Here is a 14,928-nt window from a genome sequence, read left to right on the forward strand (position 1 = left end):
CACTCAGTTAATCCCATTAGGTAATTAATTCACTGGTTGGGTTAAGCCTCTGGTGACCCAATCATTTCTTCTCTATAACTTCTTGCATTGTCTCACATGTAAGATTTTAGGGGACACCTCACATCTAAACCATAACAACATTTAAATATGGAATTGATGGGTTATACTATTAATTTTATCTTTAATTTTTTAAGAAAATGTTCTACTGTTTTCCACAGTAGCTGTATCATACTACTTTCTAGCCAACCATAGACAAATATTTCAATTTTCCCACATCCACACTGACACTTGTTATTTTCTGGGTTTTGTTGTTTTAATGGTCATACTAATGAATATGAAATGGGGATTTCATTGAGTTTTTGTCTTACATTTTCCTAATAACTAGTGATGTTGAACACTTTTTCTTGTGCTTATATTTGTACCTTCTTTGGGGAAAATACCTATTCAAGATTTCTCTCTAGTTGAGTTGTTTGTATTTTGTTCTTGACTCAGGAGTTCTTTGAATATTCTATACATCAATCCCATATTAGGTATATAATTACAAGTATATTCTCCCATTCCATAGATTGCCTTTTCATTCTGTTGATAATTTTCTTTAATGCATAAATTTTAAAAATTTTGATGAAGTCCAGCTTATCTATATTTTTGTTATTGTTGTTTGTACTTTTGGTGTCATAGAAGAAATTATTGCCAGATGAAATGACATAAAGCTTTCCCCCTGTTTTCCTCTAAGAATTTTATAACTTTAGTTCTTAGATTTCAGTCTTTAATCTACTTTGGTTAAATTTTAGGACATAGTGTAAGGCAAACACCTTCATTGTTTTACATGTGAACATCCAGGTTTCCTAGAATCATAACCATACATCTAAAACACTGTCTTTTCCTCCATTGAATGATATTGGCACCCTTGTCAAAAATCATTTGCTTACATATTCAAGGGTTTATTTCTGGGCTTTCTAGTTTATTCCATTGGTCTATATGTCTTCTTTATGCCAGTAGCACACTGTTTTGATTACTGTTGTTTGTTTACAAAGAAAAAGAATATAAAATATCCCATTAACTTTTCTAATGTTTTATATTGGATAGATTAGATATGAGTTATTTATTAAGTTAACATAAGATATAATAGAAGTAATCACTGCTACTAAATTAAAACATTACTTTGACTTGTACACCTTGTACCTAGTGCAACAAGAAATTATTCTTTAGCTTAAGTCACTCACCATAATTTTCCATTCATGCTAGCCATCTTGTCAAACACTACTCCATGAACCAGTTATTGATGCTTTGCTTGTCTTCGAGGCAAATTTTCATAAGGTAATCAAAGATGAAAGTGATACATAAGATGTAGTTTTGTACCAGAGCACTAAAATACAGGTAGCTAAAATTATAAAGAGTGATTTTTGTAAAAATGATTATCTAGTTAGCAAAAGTACTTAACACAACATGAAGATATAAAATATATGTATTGTTAACAACATCAATCTATAATTATAATTTCCTAAAAGGTGACTTGGAAATTGTTTTCTTTAGCTTCTCCTCTTAAAATAATTAATTTGACTCTAGGTACAACATGCAACAATGAAAAATATTATGGCATACCTCTCTCTGCTATTGTGGATTTTAGATGTCCAACGTATTATGTCTTCAAAGTAGTCATAGATTGTATTTCTTTTAGCAAAGGTTTCTAACCAGAGTCATAGAGAAGTTTAAAAAAGAATATTGTACTGGAAGACAAAATTAAAATGAGAATATTGTGGAAAACTTCTTAATAATTTTTTAGTTGCCCATTCTATTAGGTTCTCTTTTACCTTTGCTAAAATCAAAGAATTTAACACCAACTAACCCAGAAAGATTTGAAATTCTGTCATTGGAATAATATATTTTCTCAATATCATTGTTAATGTTTGAAATTGTCCCTTGTTTTAAAAATCAGAAGTTTTTGCTCCCTAATTTGATGCACCATAATGAGATTAAAAAGAAATCAGAGACAGGTCTTTCTTCCATAAATTTGTTTTAAAAAGCAGTTGTAAAAGAGATGGTGGGAAAGAATGAGCTTGACCATAAGGCCTTTTACAGACAATAATAAAAAGTCCCGTAGGCAGCCGAATATCTGGAAATTGACTTCCTCATTTAGAAAATCTTCATCTACTTACATGTACCTCAGTCTGAGGACTGCTGGTCTAATTCAATGCTTCAGTTCTTTTGTGACCTCTCTTATTCCTTGTGCATCCAGTTTTTGTTCATAGACTTCCCAGTTGAACAGCTACTTCCTAAGGAAATCAATTTCATTTTTAGGTGTGTCTACCTAAAATTATTCCTTAAATATGTGCTTAGAATAAAACCAGAATCTGATTTCTTATAATTATTTCAATTGATTTTATTATATGGAGAATATTCAATTATTTTTCTCCCATAGTCTTATCTTACCTGAAGATAATTTTCATGTTCGCCCAGGTTGTTTCTAGGCTAGAAGTCTCTATCATCTTTACCAAATAACTTTAAACCAGTTTATTATGCTAGTTACATTTTTTGGTGGCAGGAGGGGAGGTGGGGTAACCTCAGTTTCTGAACTATCATTTTAAAATCTGGAACCCAATACTACAGAACATGATAGTCTAGATATGGTCTGACCAGTATAAATTGTGTGCAACTATTACCTCTCTAGTTCTGCACCTTATAATTCATTTGTTTACATTTAGATTCATATGTGCTTTGTATCTTGGCAGCTCAATTATACTGTTAACTTATGTAATTAGTTTAGGGTTAACTGAAATTCTAAGTGCTCTCTTCCTGATTCTGTAAAATTATTTTCTAGACATAAAGTTAAGACTGAATATGCTTATACAACTGTCTTTTGGTTAAATTGTTTTATGGGCAACCTGTTGAAATCTTTAAATTTTTATTTTGTCATCTAAAATAGAGCTCTTGGTTTTATGACACCTATAAACTGTTAAAATATGCTATTGATGGTTGTTCAAGTTATCAAGAACAGTTAAATGATGACAGAGTAAGCTGTGCACCACAAAATTAAGTATTCTTTGCTGACTGGCATGTTTAATGTTATTCAGTCCTATTCTACCATAAAAAAAGCATTCTCTGTGAAAGGGTATTTAAATTCTGAAATCATCCAAGAGGATTTCCATCCAGACTATCTTGCTGTAAGTATCCTCAAAAGTCTTGTGTACCTTGTAGGCAAACAGTGAACTTTCATAGTCTCAAGAATTCTAACATTGATTCTAGTTTCCAGTGATACTGTATTGAATATGAAAATGTTTTTGCTTTGTTGGTTCTTAAATGCTAGTGGGAAAAATAAATAAATACATAAATAAACAAGTAAAAAAGCAAAAATAATTTCTAAAAGTGACTGAGTAATATGAAGAAATTAAAACAAGTTAATGACATAGTCATTATAATGGTGGCTATTTTAGGTCAAGTGGGTAGAGAAAACCTCTTTTAGGTGACTTCTAAACTGAACTTAAGTGACAAGAGGGTGACAGCCTTGAAAATATCAGGAAAAGCAAAAAAGTTCAGGACAAAAGTAAGGCAACTAGGAAGAGTAAATAACAGAGCAAGCAACTGTCCCAGCTATTTTGCAGTTCTAACATTCTTTAGATGACCTATTCATTCCTGGAAATACACACTATTGCCAGTCACCAACCATGAACCCACTACCCTATACCTATAACTCTAGGCCAAGGTGTACCTATTCTGGAAGTTGGGTGTATTGAGAACTCACAAGCCACCAAGTCTACACCTGTGCTATGGCCACAACAATCCCAAATTCTGGTTAACTGATTTAAAAGAGCATGCTGTTAATCATAAGAAGAAAGAAAATAAGACTGAAGGATTAATACAAATTTCAAACAGGAGTCAAAGAAGAATGCTTTGTACTCAGAGACCAGCATAAACACGGTTTAAGTGGAAAATCTGAAGATTTGTTCAGGGAACAGAGAGTAATTCAGTTTAGCAATAGCACAGGACATATGAAGATACCAAGATAAGATATAAACATGGTTCGGAAAATATTACTGAATATTTTTTATGCTGATTTAATGCAGTGGAACCTAATTCTGTATGAAGTTAAGAGGACAATAGTGAATGATCTAGAGGGTGGGTGTAGAACAGAGTTTCGGAATAAAGAAGGCAAAGCTACTGTAAATATTTGGGTAAAAATTAATGATTTATTGAGCTCAAGTAATGAATTAATTTGTTGGAAATTACTTTTCAAAATGCGAAATGTCCTCAGTTGGCAAGAGAATGGTGAAAATAATGTTCCCATGCACTTTAACACATTGCTGGTGGAAGTGTATTTGGACAACTTTTCTGTTGTATAATTTGATGGAATTGGATTAAAGATAATGGAGGAATGGCCAGAAAGTTCCAAAGAATGACAGATTTTAAGGATGAAAGATACTATGGAAGATGCTATAGAAGTCTGGTTGACCAAAATGATCAAGGAATAGAAAAGAGGAAGCAAGAGATGATGGAAAAGACCAGCACAGCAACTAACAAAGAAAAGCCAGGGGCCAGATAGATTCTCAGTGGAGTACTACCAGACCTTTAAAGAAGAACTAACACCAATCCTTCTTAAAGTATTCCATAAAATAGAAAAGTAGGAAACCCTTCAAAACTCATTCTGTGAAGCTAGTATTACCCTGATACTAAAACCAGACAGTCACATCAAGGAAAGAAAACTTCGAACCAATGTCTTTGATGAACATAGATGCAAAAATCCTCAATAAATTACTGGCAATTTGCATACAAAAACACATTAAAAAGATAGTACACCATGATCAAGTAGGTTTCATTCCAGAGATGCAAGGCTGGTTGACATACAGAAATCAATAAAAGGAAATTCAGCACACAAATAGACTTGAAGACATGAATCACATGTTTATCTCAATAGATGCAGAAAAAGTATTAGATAAAATACAGCATCCATTTGTGTTTAAGCACTAGGAAAAATAGGTGTTGTAGGTACATACCTCAACATTGTAAAAGCTACATACATTAAACCCAAGGCCAACATCATGGAGAAAAACTGAAAGCATTCCCTCTAAAAACTGGAACAAGATAGGGATGCCCTCTTTTATCACTTCTATTCAACATAGTCTTTGAAACACTTGCCAGAGCAATTAGAAAAAAAAGAAAGAAACTAAAGAAATGCAAATAGGAAAAGAAGAGCTCAAACTATTGGCTGTTTGCTGGTGACAGGATCCTTTATTTAGAAGACCCAAAACACTGTACCATAGATAATGTCTAGAACTCATGAATAAATTCATCAAAGTAGCAGGATACAAAATTAATTCCATAAATCAATTCTGTTCCTATATACCAATGATGAATCATCTGAGAAAGAAATTAGGAAAACTATACCATTTACAATAACCTCAAAAAAACCCCACAAAAACCTTGGAAATCAATCTAACAAAGACATGAAAGACCAACAATGAAAACTACAAAACACTAAAGAAAGAAACTGAAGAAGACTTTAAAAGGTGAAAAGATCTCCCAAGTTCTTAGATACACAGAAAATAATATTGTCAAAATTGCCATACTACCAAAAGCACTATACAGATTTAATGCAATTCCTATTAAAATCCCAATGACATTCTTCATAGAAATAGAAGAAGTAACCATGAAAATTCATTTGGAAAAATAAGAGACCAAGAATAGCCAAAGTGATCCTTAGTGGAAAAGGTGAAACAGGAGGGCACCACAATTCCAGACTTACTACAGACAGAGCTATAGTAATAAAAACAACATGGTGTTGGTACCAAATCAGGCATGAAGTCCAATGGAATAGAATAGAATTGTCTCATACTAGATGAAGGTACCAAAAATGTACATTGGAGAAAAGATAGTCTCCTCAACAAATGGTGCTGGGAAAACTGGAAATTCATATGTAGTAGAATGAAATTGAACTTCTATCTCTCACCCTGTACAAAACTTGACTCAAACTGGATCAAAGACTTAGGTATTAGTCTAGAAACCCTGCACCTACTAGAAAAAAAATGTAGGCCCAACACTCCAACATATTGGCTTGGAAACAGCTTCCTTAACAAGACTCCTAAAGCTCAAGAAATATAATCAAGAATCAACAAATGGGATGGCATCAAACTAAAAGCTTCTTCACAATAAAGGAAACAAGAGCATGAATAGAGAGCCTACAAAATGGAAGAAAATCTTTGCCAAGTGCATCTCGGAGCACTAATCTCAAGTATATATAAAGAACTCAAAAAACTTAACACCAAAAACCAAATAACCCAATCAATAACCGGGCAAAGGAACTGAATAGGTAGTTCACAGAAGAAGAAATACAAATGGTCAAATGTATTTAAAAAAATGTTCCACATCTCGAGCAATTAAAAAAATGAGCATTTGGGGCTGGGGATGTGGCTCAAGCGGTAGCGCGCTCACCTGGCATGCGTGCAGCCTGGGTGCAATCCTCAGTACCACATACAAACAAAGATGTTGTGTCCGCCGAAAAAACTAAAAAATAAATATTAAAAAAAATTCTCTCTCTCTCTCTCTCTAAAAAAAAATGAGCATTAAAAACTTTAATTTGCCCATCAACAGATAAAAAAAATTGTGATATATATATATACATATCATATATATACACACACAATGGAATATTACTCAGGCAAAAAGAAAAATGATTTTATAGCATTTGCCAGTAAATGGATAGATCTGGAGACTATCATGATAAGTGAAATAAGCTAATCCCCAGAAAATGTTTTCTCTGATACATGGAAGATAACCCATAATAATGGGGAAACAGGAAGAATAGAAGTTCAGAGGATTGGACAAAGGGGAATGAAGGGAAGGGAGTGGGGATAGGCACAGGAAAGACAGTATAAAGAATGTGATATAACTTTCTTATGTACATATATGAATACATCACAGTAAGTTCCACCATTGTGTACATTCACAAGACTGGGGCCCTATTAGAATAATATATTCCATGCTTGTACAAGTTTATCAAAATGGACTCTACTGTCATGTATAACTAAAAAGAACCAATATTTTTTTTAAAGTAGGAGAGCAGATTCAAAGGATCATGAAGACCTGCCCTGGCAAACGACTGACATGCTGTGTAACCTTGGGCAAACTCCTTTAAACTTAGTGTATTTAACTTGTAAAATGATAGTGACAGGGGGCAGTTAGAATAGACAACCTTAACTGTCCTTTCCAGTTAAACAATTTTGAGATTTTAAGGCATTTTATAACTGTGAATCTCATTATAAGCTTTTAATTACAGAATAATCTCTCAAAATAGGCTATAAGCAACTTTAAGGAAGTGGTTTATTATCTTATTCTTTCTAGCATATTAGTTTTGTATATTAAGAAAATTATGATTACAAATATTTGGTCTTTATAGTACACTTGAAATTAATGGAAATACATGTGCCTCCTCTCCTTTATTGTGTATATGTATGTTTATATTATAAAGCCTGGGATGATACTATGTTTTTATAACCTTTTATTTTTCAGTATTATATATTAAGCAGTTTCCCATACAACCTTACAAATTCAAAAATCATGTTTTTATTGGATTTATACAGACATATAGGTAGCCATAATCTAATCAACCTTCTATTTATTCCATTTATTAATGTTGTTAATAACATTGCATTATATATATATAAATCCTAATGTACACCTATGCATTAGATAAATGTCTCATTTAATGAATACAATTTTTAGGTTTTTTTTTGTTGTTGTTGTTTTTGTTTTTGTACTGAGGATTGAACCCAGGGGCATTTAACCACTGAGCTACAACTCCAACTTTTCTTATCTTTTGAGACAAGATCTTACAAAGCTGCTTAGGGCCTCACTAAGTTGCTGGGTCTGGCTTTGAACTTGTGATCCCATTGTATCAGCCTCCTGAGTCACTGAGATTACAGAGTTTTGATACAGACACACCTTGGATATATTGTGGGTTATGTTTCATATTACTGCAATAAGATAAATATCACAAAAAAGCGAGTTACGAATATTTTTGGTTTCCCAGTGCATATAAAAATTATGTTTATACTATAGTTCAAGTGTACAATAATAGCATTATGTTTAAATAAAAGATATGCTTTAATTAAAAAAAAAACCTTATTGCAGAAAAAGGCTAATCCTAAAGTTGGAAAAATGGTGCCAATAGACTTTGCTCAATGTAGGATTAACACAAATCTTCAATTTGTTTAAAAAAGAAAGAAAGAAAGAAAAAAGAAATAACAGCAAATTACAATAAAACAAGTATGCCTGTGCATTATCAAACTCTACTCCAGAAAATTCATCAATTATATTTTCATCAGTAATATATCAGTATATATTTTGCTCTCTCCTTGCCAAATGTAAACATTTAGCATTTTTTTAAAAAAGGAACTCTAGCAAATAAAAAATCATTTTAATTTGCATTTGAATGTACAAAAGTTAAATGTGGGCTCTTTTATTTAAAAAAATCAATAATTCTATTAATTTATGAACATTTTCTTTTTTATTGTTTATAAGACTATATAATAGGGATATTAAACTTTCGCCTTTCATGTATTAATACACATTTCATTATTTTGAATATAGAAGTTGTAAATAATTGTTTTTCTATTCAATTCCGTCTTTTACCTTTTTTGCTTGAAATATCTATCTCCTTAGGCTACATCTGTTCATCCATAGTTTCTTCTAGTTCTTTTATTATATATACATAACATTAATCATTCACCAATTTCAGGCAGTTTTTTTTCCTGATGTGGACATTAAGTGAAACTCTAAATTTTAAATATTTTCACTCAAATCGGTTACCATTGTTAACTTTTAGTTCTGTCATTCTGTTTTAATAGCTTTTCCTAAGGTAATAATTTACCTGCAAATTCCTTCTTTAACAGTTCAGATTTCTCATTCCTTTTTTGTTTTTTTCTTTGAGAACTTACAGGACATTGTCGGGAGGGGAGGAGAGGTAATGAATGCAGGAATCCTTTTCTTAATCATTCTTGCATCCCTTGGAGCTAATGGAATGTGTTCTGTCACAACTTAATATTAAGAGAGGAGGGATCCACATTTGTCTAGCGGACCAAACGTCTTTAATCTATTTAATTTTGGAAGGGATATACCACTACCGAATTTCACAGATGCAGAAATTCAGGTCAGGAAGGTTATGTAACTTGCACAACGCCTCTGGGTGAAAGTGAAATCTCTCCCTGACTGCAAATCCTTTTCTACATGAATGGTGGCTATACAGCCTCAGAGGAAAGCTTGTCCTGCCACCGCCGCTGTGTTCCCTCTCTCCGCTTTTGATCTAGAATAGGAAAGCAGTAAAGACCGCAGTAGGTAATGGGTCACCCTTTGGCAAGGCTGTGCAGTTTTTCCGCTGTAGTCCACACCAGCCCTGTGGCGAGACGGGTTCTCACGCTTTTCTGGACTAAGGGGAAGCGGCTGTTCTGAACTTGGGCGGCGGGGCCAGCCTGTGGTTGTCAGGCGGCTCAGTGCGTGGAAAACCCGGGTTCTCCGCGGCCTCCTCCAGAGCCGACTCGCTTCTCGCTCCTGCCACATCTTCTCCGCCCTCTGCAGGCCGGGAGGTGGGACCGCCGGGGTCACAGGCCGGCGACCTAAGGAGCCCGGGCAGGCAGAGTGCTGACGCGGAATCGGCCGCTCAGGCTCGCGGCGCACTCCCCCATGGCGCGCGTGCTGATCGTGGGCGCCGGGCTGACCGGAAGCTTGTGCGCAGCGCTCCTGAGGAAGGTCGTTTCCGGTCCTCTGTACCTCGCCGTGTGGGACAAGGCTGAGGACTCAGGTGGGTTGCCTGTCGGCCCAAACCTGGGAAAGGCGTGAGCTCTCAGCTCCAGCACTCCGGGTGGCCGCTCCTGCGCAGTGGGCGCCATGTCACGTGACCGGACACTTCCCGTGTTCCGGAGCCGGCCTGACCGGGAAGGGGCTGTCATTCCCGGGGCCGGCTTCTGCTGATGCTGCCCAGTTAGGCCTGCTGGGGTGGCCTGGGAGGCGCCCTCTAGGAGTTCGCAAAGCGGGCGCCTACCCGGTTTCTAATAAATGGACTTTTGCCTTTACCTGCCTGCCATTGCAGCTTTCCCCAGATTCTGAGCTTCCCCAAGTGGCTGCCCATTGACCATGCCTTTCAAAAACCTAGTTTTCAAAATGCTGTCATTCTCTGGACTCTTGACAGTGTGAAAGAAACGGCTCCCCTGATTCTGCCATTCTGGCTTTTCATCATTTTATTTATCCATCCCAAACCTCCATTCATTCCTTGTATTCAAGTTAACTGTATGCACTAGGAAGTGGGAGACACTGCTACAGGTACTCAACTCCTTTCCTTACTCCTCCCTACTTAAAAACAAAATCTCTTAATGACCAAATTATCTGTTAACTTCCTTATGATAATGTTAGGTGACAAAGATTTCAACTTAAAAATAATTTTGTTTTGCAGTCAATAGCTTTATTACTTAATTTTTAAAATTTGTTATAATTAGTTATGCATGACAGCAGAATGCATTTCAATTCATAGTACACAAATGGAGCACAACTTTTCATTTGTTGGTTGTACACGTGTAGTCACACCTCTGGTGCAATCATACATGTACCTAGGGCAATGATGTCCCATCTCATTCCACCAACTTTCCTACCCTCATTTCCCCTCCCTTGTTTCTTCCCCTTTGCCCTATCCAAAGTTCTTCCATTCTTCCCATGTCCTACACCTCATTATGGATCAGCATGCACTTTTCATAGAAAACAGGTGGCTTTTGGTTTTGGGGGGATGGACTTAACTTTGTTTAGCATGATATTCTCCAACTCCATCCATTTACCTGCAAATGCCATAATTTTATTCTCTTTTAATGTTGAGTAATATTCCATTGTGTAAATGCACCACAATTTCTTTATCCATTCACCTATTGAAGGACATTTAGAATGGTTCCACAATTTAGCTATTATGAATGGAGCTACTATAAACATTGATGTGCCTGCAATCACTATAGTATTCTGATTTTAAGCCTTTTGGGTATAGACCAAGGAGTGGGATAGGTGGGTCAAATGGTGGTTCCACTCCAAGTTTTCTAAGGAATCTCCATACTGCTTTCCAGAGTGGTTGCACCAATTTGCAGTGCCACCAGCAATGTATGAGTGTACATTTCCCCCCACATCCTTGCCAACACTTATTGTTGCTTGTTTTCTTGATAATTGACATTCTGACTGGAGTGAGATGAAATATTAGAGTAGTTTTGTTTTGATTTACATTTATCTAATTACTAGAGATTTTGAACATTTTATCATATATTTGTTGATCGACTGTATATCTTCTTCTGAGAAACGTCCAGTTCCTTGGCCCACTTTATTGATTGGGTTATTTGGGTGTTTGTTGTTGTTGTTGTTTCTTTGTTTGTTTTGGTGTGTGTGTGTGTGTGTGTGTGTGTGTGTGTGTGTTAAGTTTTTTGAGCTCCTTATATATCCTGGAAATTAGTACTCTGTCTGATGTGTGTGTAATAAAGATATTGTCCTACTCTGTAGGCTCTCTCTTCACATTATTGAATATTTCCTTTGCTGAGAAGTTTTTTAGTTTGAATTCATCCCATTTATTGATTCTTGATTTTATTTCTTATGCTTTAGGAGTCTGGTTAAGGAAGTCAGGACCTAATCCAACATGATGAATATTTGAGCCTACTTTTTCTTCTATTAGGTGCAGAGTCTCTGGTCTAATTCCTAGGTCTTTTTTCTACTTTGAGTTGAGTTTTGTGCATGGTGAGAGTTAGCAGTTCAATTTAATTTTGCTGCAGATGGATTTCCAGTTTTTCCAGCACCATTTGTTGAAGAAGCTATCTTTTCTTCAATATATGTTTTTGGCGACTTTGCCTAGTATGAGATAACTGTATTTATGTGGGTTTGTCTTTGTGTCCTCTGTTCTGTACTATTGGTCTACATGTCTATTTTGGTGCCAGTACCATGCCATTTTTATTACTATTGTTCTGTAGTATAGTTTAAGGTCTGGTATTGTGATGTCTCTTGCTTCACTCTTCTTGCTAAGGATTGTTTTGGCTATTCTTGGTCTTTTATTTTTTCAAATGAATTTCGTGATTGCTTTTTCTATTTCTATGAGGAATGTCATTGGAATTTTAATTGGAATTGCATTAATTCCCTATAATGCTTTTGGTAGTATGGAGTTTTTGACAATATTAATTCTGCATATCAAGAACATGTGAGATCTTTCCACCTTCTAAGCTTCTGTCTTCTTCAATTTCTTTCTTTAGTGTTCTGTAGTTTTCATTGTATAAATCTTTCTCCTCTTTTGTTAGATTAATTCCCAAGTATTTTTTTAGGTTACTGTGAATGGGGTAGTTTTTCTAACTTCTCTTTCAGAGGATTCATCACTGATGAATAGAAATGCATTTGATTTATGGGTATTGATTTTATATCCTGCTACTTTGCTGAATTCATTTATTAATTCCAGAAGTTTTGCTGGTACATTTTTTTGTATCCTGTAAGTATAGAATCATGTCATCAGCAAACAGTGATAGTTTGAGTTTTTCTTTTCCTATTCATATCCCTTTCATTTCTTTTTTCTGTCTAATTTCTCTGGCTAAAGTTTCCAGGACTATGTTGAATAGAACTGGTGAAAGAGGGCATCCCTGTTTTGTTCCAGTTTTTAGAGAGAATTCTTCCAATTTTTCTCTATTTAGGATGATATTGGCCTTGGGCTTAACATAGATAGCTTTTACAATGTTGAAGTATATTCCTACTATCCTTAGTTTTTCACAGGGTTGTTGAGAAGATTAGGTGAGATTATATGTAGAACAAATAAAGGGCTAATTAATAATAACTGTTGTTTTATAAAATGCTCTTTCTGCATCTGTTGAGATGATCATATGATTTTTATTTTTAAGTCTATTGATATGATGAATTACATATGTTGAGCCAACCTTGCATCTTTGGAATGAACCCCACTTGATCATTGTTCACTATCTTTTAAATATGTTTTTATGGGATTTGCCAAAATTTTATTGAGAATTTTTGCATCTATGTTCATAAGGGCTATTGGTCTGAAGTTTTCTTTCCTTGGTGTGTCTTTGACTGGCTTAGGTATCAGGGTGACACTAGCCTCATAGAATGTGTTCGGAAGGGTTCCCTCCTTTTCTATTTCATGGAATAATTTGAGGAGTATTGATATTAATTCTTCTTAGATTCTGGTAGACTCAGCTGAGAATCCATCTGGTCCTGGGCTTTTCCTTGTTAGTAGGCTTTTGATGGCACCTATTTCATTGCTTGAAATTGATCTGTTTAAATTGTGTATGTCCTTCTGATTCAGTTTGGGCAACTCATATGTCTCTAGAAGTTTGAAGGTGTCATTGATATTTTCTATTCTATTGGAGTATACATTTTCAAAATAATTTCTAATTATCCTCTATATTTCAATAGAGCTTAAGAACAATTTTCAAAAACACATTTGTAAAGAAATTCATTTGGGGTAATCTGGGATGAATTGCATTACTTCAAAAAGCTCTTTCTAATGCACTGACATTTTCCTGTGGATTAATTCAAGGGGGAAGAATGACAACTGCCAGCAGTCCTCATAATTCACAGTGCACAGCTGATTTGGGTGCTCAGTATATCACCTGCACTCCTCATTATGCCAAAAAACACCAAACGTAAGTTAGTTGCAAGTGGTGGAATCAGTTTTAGCAGTTGTATGCTATAAAAGGACACAAATCATTTATTTTTAATGTACTTTAAAAATGCCACTTGTAGAAATGATTATGATATGTCATTGTTAATGAAATTAGCTGTAAAATGTTCACTTGAGTAAAGTAGGAAACTGCAAAACACTGCCCTCACAGGGTTATTGTGAAGATTAGGTGAGATTATATTTAGAACAAATAAAGGGCTAAATAATAATAATAACTGTTGTTAGTGTTGAGGAAGAGGGAAAATATCTGTGATGGAAGTCAATCTTATCAAAATTTAACATTGATATGCTAAGTACTTTCCTATTTATTTTATTGGCTAATTCTGAGTTACGTGGAGAAATAGGCTTTGAATAATGTCAGCAAAAGCTTAATGAATTCTCAGAACATTTCTGTTCTTCCCCTGAATTGAAAGTTTTATCTAATACAAAATATACAGTGAATTGTTAATATGAAGATTCCTAGTTATAATTTGTAAATATAATCTCTAAAAATTCCTGACAGAGAATATAGTATTGCAGAGTTAATCATAGTAGGTACTTACATTGTATATATATATTGATTTATTTCAGTTTTTATGATGAATTATTAGCCCATGGCATTTTGAAGCCTCTGACCTCTGCTATTGAAGGAATGATGATAAAAGAAGGAGACTGTAACTTTGTGGCACCTCAAGGAATTTCTTCAATTATTAAGCATTACTTGAAAGAATCAGGTAGGAATTTGATCTTCTCTGCTTTCTTTTAGAATTAGCATTTTAAAATAAAAGCTATATGTACAATTAAATGTTGATACCATTCAGAAAATTATAAAAAGTATATACTCTTATATTTACCACTCAGCTAGTATTTCTTGTCTCAAAGTAATCACTGGTGACAGTTTTCAGTGTATATTTTCAGACAAATGTTTGTGCTTTCAATCTATTGAGCTGTATGACTATTGTTATTTAGAGTTAGTATATGTTTATATTTGTTTATTTAAAATATATACATATGTATATATATATATATATATATACACACACAAAAAAAAAAAAGAGTTATTTTACATAAACTATTCTGTACCTTGTTTGGTTCATACTATGGTCTCTTTTCATTTTAGCAAATTCAATGTGCTGTGTTTTCTTTAATGAATATCCATATTATATGGTACATATCTCCCATAATTTATTTAACAATTAACTTCTGTTAAATAATTAGGCTGTTTTCAGGTGGGAGATTGTTTTGGTTTTTGGTTTTACAAACATTGG

The 14,928-nt window shown here is 34.5% G+C and overlaps 1 protein-coding gene across 4 annotated transcripts in view; it reads left to right on the forward strand.

Annotated features, from left to right (window-relative positions):
* Positions 1-8,963: 8,963 nt before the first annotated feature.
* Positions 8,964-14,928, forward strand: part of Rnls (renalase, FAD dependent amine oxidase) — a 430,557-nt gene continuing 424,592 nt past the window's right edge. The window contains exons 1-3 of one of the 4 annotated variants that reach the window (XM_026408972.2): positions 8,964-9,787; positions 13,538-13,643; positions 14,252-14,394. In XM_026408972.2, the coding sequence (XP_026264757.1) occupies positions 9,670-9,787; positions 13,538-13,643; positions 14,252-14,394 (367 nt within the window). In that variant the 5' untranslated portion in view covers positions 8,964-9,669. The remainder of the gene's footprint in view (positions 9,788-13,537; positions 13,644-14,251; positions 14,395-14,928) is intronic. The other 3 variants (XM_026408975.2, XM_026408973.2, XM_026408976.2) reach the window with 3 other exon arrangements.

This window comes from Urocitellus parryii, chromosome 5 (genome assembly GCF_045843805.1).
Source record: "Urocitellus parryii isolate mUroPar1 chromosome 5, mUroPar1.hap1, whole genome shotgun sequence".
In the NCBI taxonomy this organism is placed as follows: domain Eukaryota; kingdom Metazoa; phylum Chordata; class Mammalia; order Rodentia; family Sciuridae; genus Urocitellus; species Urocitellus parryii.